This window comes from Scylla paramamosain, chromosome 33 (assembly GCF_035594125.1).
Source record: "Scylla paramamosain isolate STU-SP2022 chromosome 33, ASM3559412v1, whole genome shotgun sequence".
Classification (NCBI taxonomy): domain Eukaryota; kingdom Metazoa; phylum Arthropoda; class Malacostraca; order Decapoda; family Portunidae; genus Scylla; species Scylla paramamosain.
Window position 1 is genome coordinate 16,025,305 of NC_087183.1, and position 9,563 is coordinate 16,034,867.

Genomic DNA, 9,563 nt, shown 5'->3' on the forward strand with positions numbered 1-9,563 from the left:
GACACACAGATTAGTTGTTGCTCTTCCTAGCATGCAAATCTCACATCACAGCAAAAATAAATAAATAAATAAATAAATTAATTAATTAATTAATTAAAAATAGGGAATAGAGGGTTAATTTTGTCTTTTCTAACTATTTATGAGATTGAGGTACAAAAATAAGTCTAGAAAGTTCTAAGTGATTATGGGAAAGCATGTTGTCTAGGAGTGAGATTTTTAAGGGTCAAAATGTCAAGTTAAATCAAGTAAATTCTTAACTCTTTCCACTCACAATCTGTAAGGAACATCACCTCTATGAGTTTCTATACAAGAGCTGCAATTTACTAATCAATGAAAGACCTACAAGAAACTATTTGTTTGAAAAGGATCTTATATTTCCTGACTCTCTATATCAAAGTGTGGCCTCTGGAACAGCGGATAGGAATAGTTACCTTAGCGCCTCAGCAAGACATATCCTCTGGGACGGCTCATATTCCAACATCTTGCTGATCAGATCAAACAGCAGCCTGTGATCTTCACTTGAACTGAGCTGGTAACTCTGCACAGAGGAGACAAATATTAACATCAAGTATAACACATTACCATTGAACACAAATATCCTCTCTTCCATTTAGTCAAGCACAATCTCTATTATTAATTTTCATCTTTTCCTCTTTACAAGTAGGTCTAGGTTCTTATCATTTATCAGTCATGTTAATCTTTTCCTTCTCTTTCTATGTCTATCTTTCTTACTACCAGGTTAGTAATTACACAGGGCAGCCCCAACAAATCACCACACACTTATGCACACATCATTCACACTCTTCACCCCACTGGCCCCTGGTGAAAAGGAACAGTCATGTGGACCAGGTACTACACCTCAGGAGCTTAGGCATAGCACAGCTGGCCACATATATCCATAGCAAGGCCTGACAACATACACCAGTTTATCCCTACCCCTTCATAGTGAGACTGTTCCCCATCCCACACCTAGTCCGAACGCACTTTCTATGTAGATCTTAAATATAAAAACCTTCATCTTTTTCCTTCCTCTGGCTTTTGATACATCAGTATACATCATTAGCTTTCAGTATATATCATTAGAACAACTGTGTCCCTGTGCTCACTCACCCTTAAGTGTTTGCAGTTCTCTCGCACGTATCTTCCAGCTGAGCTCTTCTCATCCCACTCCAGCTTGCCAAGGTAGAAGTATTTGGTCCGAGTCTTCCTTCCCATCCTGTTGTGAAAATAGATTTGTCAGATACAGATTCCCTTGCTTTCTTCCATCTATGTGTCTAAGATTATGGCAGATTAAGGAGTGACTGGACTACAAACTTCCTCAGATCTTTTTCTTTCATGTCAAGTTGGGGAACATAAGCAGTAAAGGAGAAAAGGAAAAAAACAAGATAATGAGAGGATGAGGAGGAAGAAAGAACAATGAGGAGGAGGAGGAGGAGGAGGAGGAGGAGGAGGAGGAGGAGGAAAAAGAGGAGATAATTCCCTCCCACATCTCTCAAGAACAAGGCAAAGAGGTCGCACCTGTAGGGAATTGGGCCCAGGATCCTCTCCATCATGGCCAAGTGTTCCCTGTTGTCATGGGTCTGGAAGAGTGTTATGCCCAGGTACAGCTCAAACATGATGCACCCGATGGACCAAACGTCGCACGGCTGAGACCAACCCAACTCTGGAAAAGGGAAGAGATGTCAATGCAGGAATTTTGCTTTAGGATGAGCAAGGAAGGTAGAGGAAAGGTGAGAGGGAATCAGTGAAAATTAAGGGGTTTTGTGTGTGTGTGGACCAGGGAAGGTTGAGATGGATAAGGAAACCAGTCGGTGTAGGAACTTTGCTTTAGGAAGAGGGAAGGTCGAGTAAAGGTGAGAGGGAATCAGGGAAAATGGAGTGGTTTTGTTTGTAGGCTAGAGGAGGTAATTTAAAGATATGAGGGAGTCAGAAGAGGTAGATAAAAAATGAGAGGGAGAGAATCAGAGAAAATGGAACTGTTTTGTGTACCTACTTCAAGAACAGGAAAGATAAAGATGCGAGGAAATCAGGGAAAATTAAGAAGTTTTGTATATTTGTGGACCAGAGAAGATAGATTAGAGATATGAGGGAGACAAAGAAAATGGAACTGTTTTGTACATTTCAAGAATGAGATACATTAAACAGAGAGAGAATCAGGGAAAAGGCAGCAGCTTAATATATTCATAGACTAGGGGAGGTTGATTACAGGTCAGAGAAAATGAAACTATTTTGTATATTTCAAGAATAGGGAGAGAGAGAAAATCAATAAACTACACTACATCAGTAACAAACACAGAGGACATGAGGAATCAAGCCACACTTTCCCTTTCCTCATCCCAGCAGGTGAAATGAAGACTCAAGTATATTTAAAGTGCAGGAGGAGTCAGGAATTCTTGTGTCCCAGTGCCAGAGTGCCAAAGCTGCCACTCACCTAGAATGACCTCTGGCGCTCTGTAGTGTCTGGTAGAGACTATGGTGCTGTGGTGCTCGTGGTCAAACGTAGCACTGCCGAAGTCAATCAGCTGGATGTCTGTTCTCTTCACTGTCCTGATGTCCCGCTTCTGTTGGGGAGGAGATGCGTCAGGAACACAAAGGAAGGACAAAACTTAGGAAGGTGAGAAAAAAGTGTTACAAAGGAATACAAAGGAGGAAGGTGAAAGAAAGAGATGGGTTACAAATAAACATAAAGGAGGAATATTATTCAAGAAGGGGAGAAGAAAGAATGGTCACAAAGGAATAAAAAAAATGGGAAAGGTGAGAAAAACATGTCACAAAGGAATACAAAGGAGAAACAAAGATCAGCAAGAGAAGAGAAGGGTGTCACAATGGAACACAAAGGAGAAATCAATCAGGAAAGGGAGAAATAGAGGATATTACAAAGGAATACAAATAAAGAAAAATTAGGAAAAGAAAAGAATGAGGAGGAAGTCACAAAGAGGAAGCAAAAAAATCAAGAAGGGAGAAAAAGAAGTCATAAGGAACAGAGAGAGAGAGAGAGAGAGAGAGAGAGAGAGAGAGAGAGAGAGAGAGAGAGAGAGAGAGAGAGAGAGAGAGAGAGAGAGAGAGAGAGAGAGAGAGAGAGAGAGAGAGAGAGAGAGAGAGAGAGAGTAAAAAAAAAAAAAAAGGAAGATCAAACAGCACTAGACTTGTTGGCCCTTATGAAAGTGTTTGTGGTGCCCAACACTAATCTAATCTAGAGAGAGAGAGAGAGATGTAGGGCAGCAAACACAAAGGTTCCTCTGCACTGTGACTGACATTTGACATTTCTTTCCATTGGTTATCTTGTCCATCTACATTTGCCTTTTTGTGCATCAGCAGCTTGTTGGTCTGGCTGGTGAGCGACATTAATATTCTGCTTTTATCATCACTGCTGCTGACATTTCCTCTTTATCACTGCTATTTTTTGTGCATTAAAAGCTACATCCATCACACTACATTAATATTCTGCCCTCATCATTACCACCACTGACATTTCATCTTTATCACTGTTAGTTTGTAGTGTGTTAACAGCTAAATTTGTGACTCTATATTAATATTTCATGACCACACCTCTCTCTATCATACTATATAGTTTTCTCATACACCAACATCTTCATCTACTATTTGACAGTGACAATTTACCTTCATTTCTCCCTTTGTCAATCATGCACTTTTTTTTTGTGCATGAATGCCTTCATCTACCATTTGACAGTGACAATTTACCTACATATCTCCCTTTGTCTACCATACACTTGTTCTTTTGTGCACGAAGATCTACCATTCTACATTAACATTCCATCACCACCACCACCACTAGCCACCACACTGTCCCTTTATAAAACAGCAGTGGGTGTGAGGGTGTGCAGGCAAGGGATATAAATAAACCTACAACTACATATATCACTCACTGAACTTTTGTACTTGGCAAGGTACACACACACACACACACACACACACACACACACACACACAAGGCCCTGAGCTCAACAGCAACAGGACCAACCACAGCAGTAGTAGTAGTTGTAACATGGACAGCACTACTACTGACAGAGGTTTGCTTGCCCTCACCTTCTTGGGGTCATAGGTCAGGGTATAGTCTGAGTCGACGAAGAGAATGTTCTCTGGCTTGAGGTCCGTGTGGGTCAGTTTGTTGTCGTGCAGGAACTTGACAGCGTAGCACAGCTGGTAGGAGATGTGTCTGACCTGATCCAAAGAGTATGGACGGTAGTTGTTGTCCTTCTGCAAGGGAGAGAGAGAGAGAAGGAACGCCTGTATTATCTGAAGGTAGTGACACATTTTATATTACACTTCTGAGGGATAGGGTTGAAATTCCTGTGTATTTCTTTGAGGTAAGAAGAAATATTTCCAGTAGATCTTGATACAGCTGTCATATCTGAGAAGTTTACGGTACATAAGGTCCTTTAAACAATTTTATATTAAGCTAAGGTTTAGTTAAAGTTTAGGTTAAAATTCCTGTGTATTTTTTTTTTTTTTTTGAAGGCAAGAAAAATATTTGTAGATCTTGATACAGTTGTCACATTCAAGTTAAGAAGACCACAGCAGTGACACAATACGTCTGAAAAATTGCACTATAATTGGCTGTGGAGGGCCAGTTAAAATTCCTGCATATTTTTTTGAAGGCAAGATGAAGCACTTGTAGTAAATCTTTAAACAACTGCCATATTTGAAGCTAAAGAGATGCTATAGTTTAGAATCCAGTGTATTTTAAAAAGCAAAGGACAACATTTGTATTATTATACGGGAATGATACTGATCTTTAAGCTATTATCATATTCAAGATCTATGGCTGAGATTCTTTGCATTGACGTGAGAATGGTGAATCAAGGGGCACTCATTATACACATCCTTAACAATGACCATATTCAAGATCTATGGTCCATATTCTTTGAGATGAGTGTGAGAGTGAGTGAGTCAGACAGAACTCATCACGACAGCCTGGCACACATGACACAAGTGGTGAGGAATGAGGGAAAAACTGGGGATACGTTTGTGGCCAGAAATAGACAAGCCTACTTCTGACTGGGGTGAAGTGCCAAGTGACTCGTGGCATGGGAGGCTGGTTGGGACAGCTGCTCAGTTACCCAGGGAAAGTATTATACTGACACACACACACACACACACACACACACACACACACACACACACACTTACATAGCTGACCAGTGACATAAGAAGCAAGACAAGTCGCTCATTCAAACTGTCCCAAGTAGAGCTATACTAACTAAACTCCTGACATTCACCTACTAGTGCTATGTAAGTGTAATCTCATTCCTGTGATGTAACCTTTTTCAACACTTGCTCACTACATGGCTACTGTTTGTGTTCTTAATGCTTAGCTCTATCTTCAGGACTAATTTGAAAGGTCTCAGAGATGATGAGTGAGGTTTTCATAGGTGTTTTTATATTTTTCAATGCAAATTCCTTGTTAAACTATTGCTAGAAACATGGAAACACTCTAAAAAAAATCCAGTAACACTCTTGAAAAGCTTAATAATATCCAATAAAGACAAAACATCTTTAAAAACTCCATTAACAACCATGAAAAGCCTAGAAATGCCCCAAAAATCCTAATAGCATCTACTAGAGCGAAAACACCCATGAAAACCCCACAATACCATTCACTAAATCCAAAACACTTACAAACACAGGCCTACATCATATACCAAAGTGAGAGGGCAGAGAGAGAGGAGAGAACTCACAGAGATGCGAACCAGCCTCTGTCACCCTCCCTCGGACCCAACAAGGCTGAAAACTTACCAGGAAGTCGAACACACTTAAGCCGAGCATGTCGAAGGCAATACAAACATGGCCATGGTAGTCGAACCAGCTCAGCATCCGAACGCACAAGCTGGGGACAGAGAGATGGATATGTGAGGGTGTGGAGTGAGGCGTCTGGTGGTGGTGGTGGTGGTGGTGGTGTCCTTCAAACTACATGGCTGACCTTCTCACTGTTTCACTTCACATGTTGCCAAGTTAATAATATACTGTAGTGTGTGCGTCTCTTTGTGTGTGTGTGTGCATGTGTGTGTGTTACAGCACAAGTAGTTTCCATTATGCATTGTAACTACAGAAATCTTATAACTCTGCCAATAATTACTACACTTCACAATAAACCTTGCTGTAGTCTACTCCTGGTATATTTGGACGACACAAGAGAAGAAACAGAAAGAGCAAGAACTATACTGTGTGTGTGTGTGTGTGTGTGTGTGTGTGTGTGTGTGTGTGTGTGTGTGTGTGTGTGTGTGTGTGTGTTAGAATACCAAGTTGTTTCTGACCAGGTCTCCGAAAACCACATGAGTAATAATAATGTTTGGTGGCTAAAGAGACACAATATTGTAAATCTATATAATGGATCATGGTGGATACTGCAACTATTGATCATATTTAATGCCTGCAGTGACAAGGTTCTATCTCTATATCCTGAACCACAGCCAACATTGCATCTACTTAACATCAGTACCAAGACATCTGCTGGCCAATGTGTACAACCTTGTATGCACAATGATTTAGAAAAGGTTTTTATATTTGAAAACAAGATTTAAAAATATGATGCTAATGTGAACAAATGAACATATCTTTTTTTTATGTAAGAGAAGACTGGCATTGGGCAACAAAAAGAATGCAAAGAGGCCTGCTGAAAAAAAGACACACTGGAAAAAAAATCCCACAGAAAAGACCTACTGGAAAAAAGTCGCACAGGAAGAAAAGACCCATTAAAAAAATAAATAAAAGGCCCCACTATCTATAAATATCTAACAAATAATCATCTATGTATCAACTGAACCTCTATATATAAAATGTGCATCTATCTATCCATCTATCTATCAGTGTGTGTGTGTGTACTTACTGTTTATTGTATGGGTCCTTCTCAGCAAGCTTCTCCAGGACGTTGATCTCCAGCTTGGCCGCCTCTCTGTATTTCTCCACATTCTTGATGATCTTCAGGGCCAGGAAGCGATCACTGCTGGAAACAACAAGAACAGTAGCCTCAGTCCATTGGGAAGTGAGTTAAAATTGTGGAGTCCATCAGGATGTGAGCAGACTAAGTGGAGTTCATTCAGAAATTGGAAATATATTATGTGGTCCATTGGGAAAGGGGAAAAAATATGTGAAATTCATCAGGAAACACAACTATGTGGAATTCACTGGAAAACAAACAATGTGTGGAATTCACTGAGGAAACAAAAAAATGTGTGAAAGTCATTGAAAAGTAGGAAAAATGCATGTGAACCAAGAAAACTGAAAAAATATAAATAAATAAAATAAAAATAAATGAAATAAAATAAAATAAATAAATTAATTAATTAATTAATTAATAATAATAATAATTAGGTCTACTGGAAAACAGGGAAAATAGGCAAAATTCATTAAAAAAAATATGCAAGTTTCAACGGGAAAACAGGAAAAAATGTGAAGATCATGAGGAACGAGGAAAACAGACCATTGCCAAACAAGGAAAGTATGTTAAGTCCACTTTTATCATCACTGGAGTCAGGAAGAAGAAGAAAATAAATGAATAAATAAAAAAGGTTAATAAAAAAACGAGAAGAAAATAAATAGATAATAAAAAAGATCATAAAACATTAAGTACAAGGCAGATATTTCACTCTGCCTTACTTATGTGACCTGGAAACAAGCCAAGGACAGCACAACAAGTGTACTCCTGAAAGAGAGAGAGAGAGAGAGAGAGAGAGAGAGAGAGAGAGAGAGGAGAGAGAGAGAAGAGAGAGAGAGAGAGAGAGAGAGAGAGAGAGAGAGAGAGAGAGAGAGAGGAAGAGAGAGAGAGAGAGAGAGAGAGAGAGAGGAGAGAGAGAGAGAGAGAGAGAGAGAGAGAGAGAGAGAGAGAGAGAGAGAGAGGAGAGAGAGAGAGAGAGAGAGAGAGAGAGGAGAGAAGAGAGAGAGAGAGAGAGAGAGAGAGAGAAACAAGCTTGGCATAAGTAGGTTTTCTCATTCTTGTGTGTGGGAAAGAAAAAAAGAAGGGATATTTAGCACAAGGCATCTTTCTCTCTTCTGTGTTAGTGGGTAAAAAAATAAATAAATAAAAAAAACAAAATAAATAGATAAATAAATAAATACTACTTGTTTGCTGTTGTCTTTCTCACGAGCTGAAGAAAGGGAAGGAGGGTGAATTTCCCCTTTGTTTTTTTTTATTGTAGTTTCTGCTATGTAGTTTCTCTATTCCTTTTTTTTTTTTTTTTTTTTTTTTTTTTTTTTTTTAAAGAATATGTAGATGAATTGTTTAGTTTTGGATGTAAAATAGGGAGGTGGATGGAAAGCGGAGGGTGTGGTGTATTCTTTGTTTTTAGCCATAAACAAAGGGATTTCATAGTGTAACCCTTTGGAATTTAACATAAATGGGAAAGGCTAGTTTGAAGAATGCCCTTTTTAGTATCACTAATAAATACAACAGGAATATTTCAAATGTTAATCCTTGTGAAGTCCAGTTTAGAAAGGGAATTCACAGCAAAACCCTTTACAATTTAACATAAGGGAGAGGCAGTTAGAATACCCTTTTTAGTACTCATGATAAATAAGAGGGTATGAATTTTCAAACATAAACCCTTGTGGTGATGCTCAATTTGCAAAGGGAATTAATTTATAGCACATCCTTTGCAATCTACCAACCAGTTCATTGGTACACAAAATTTCCTTCAATCATCCACAACTACTTTTTAGTCTTATATTTTGCTTTAAACCCTGAAACATTACCAAATCACCCTTAATATTATTCTCTCTCTCTCTCTCTCTCTCTCTCTCTCTCTCTCTCTCTCTCTCTCTCTCTCTCTCTCTCTCTCTCTCTCTCTCTCTCTCTCTCTCATCTCCTGTACCCACACTCAAACAAATTCTACAGTCCTTTGGGGCTCAAGGAAAGCATCCCATATGAATTAAAATGTTTGAAAAGGGACAAGAATAAAAATTTCCTGATGTACAACCAAATCAAACACAATTTTCTCTCTCATCTCCTCTGCCTCCATGCAAACAGTTTCTACAAAGCTCTGGGGATTAATGAAGGTGTCACATCAGCAAAAAAAAATTTACAAGGGACTAAGGTTAGAGTTTACAATAGCAATCAATGTAATGAATGCTTGGAGAGCCGAGTCTATCCCAGATCAAGTCAAGTCCAACCCATCCTGGTGCAGTCTAGTCCAGTTCACTTCTGCCCACTCCAGCATACTTCCTTCCATCCCCACATTGATTTAATGACTCAATAAAAAGGACTTCCAGGCATTACTCCCATCAATCACTCCGCTACACTCCCTTCAACTCACTGCAGTGTTTCCATTACTAACTCTCTGATGTGATTATTTGGTGTTTGGTCTTTTTTTTTGTAAGTGTAGTATTCTGTGGCTGTTAAGGGAACTGAGTGATAAGCTAGGTGTGTGTGTGTGTGTGTGTGTGTGTGTGTGTGTGTGTGTGTGTGTGTGTGTGTGTGTGTGTGTGTGTGTGTGTGTGTGTGTGTGTGTGTGTGTGTGTGTGTGTGTGTGTGTGTGTGTGTTTTGGAGTGGTTATATAAAGTACATGAAAGTGATAATGATGAAGATGATGGTATGTACAAGAGGAGA

General features: G+C 39.3%; 1 protein-coding gene across 3 annotated transcripts in view; it reads right to left on the bottom strand.

The window, feature by feature from the left end:
• Positions 1 to 9,563, bottom strand: part of LOC135089797 (probable serine/threonine-protein kinase dyrk2) — a 40,248-nt gene that overhangs the window by 1,573 nt on the left and 29,112 nt on the right. For 2 of the 3 annotated variants that reach the window (XM_063985842.1, XM_063985840.1), the window contains 7 exons: positions 6,848 to 6,964; positions 5,758 to 5,848; positions 4,048 to 4,218; positions 2,432 to 2,561; positions 1,519 to 1,663; positions 1,111 to 1,216; positions 432 to 538 (listed from right to left, as the gene is read on the bottom strand). In XM_063985842.1, coding sequence (XP_063841912.1) covers positions 432 to 538; positions 1,111 to 1,216; positions 1,519 to 1,663; positions 2,432 to 2,561; positions 4,048 to 4,218; positions 5,758 to 5,848; positions 6,848 to 6,964 — 867 coding nt within the window. The remainder of the gene's footprint in view (positions 1 to 431; positions 539 to 1,110; positions 1,217 to 1,518; positions 1,664 to 2,431; positions 2,562 to 4,047; positions 4,219 to 5,757; positions 5,849 to 6,847; positions 6,965 to 9,563) is intronic. The other variant, XM_063985841.1, reaches the window with a different exon arrangement.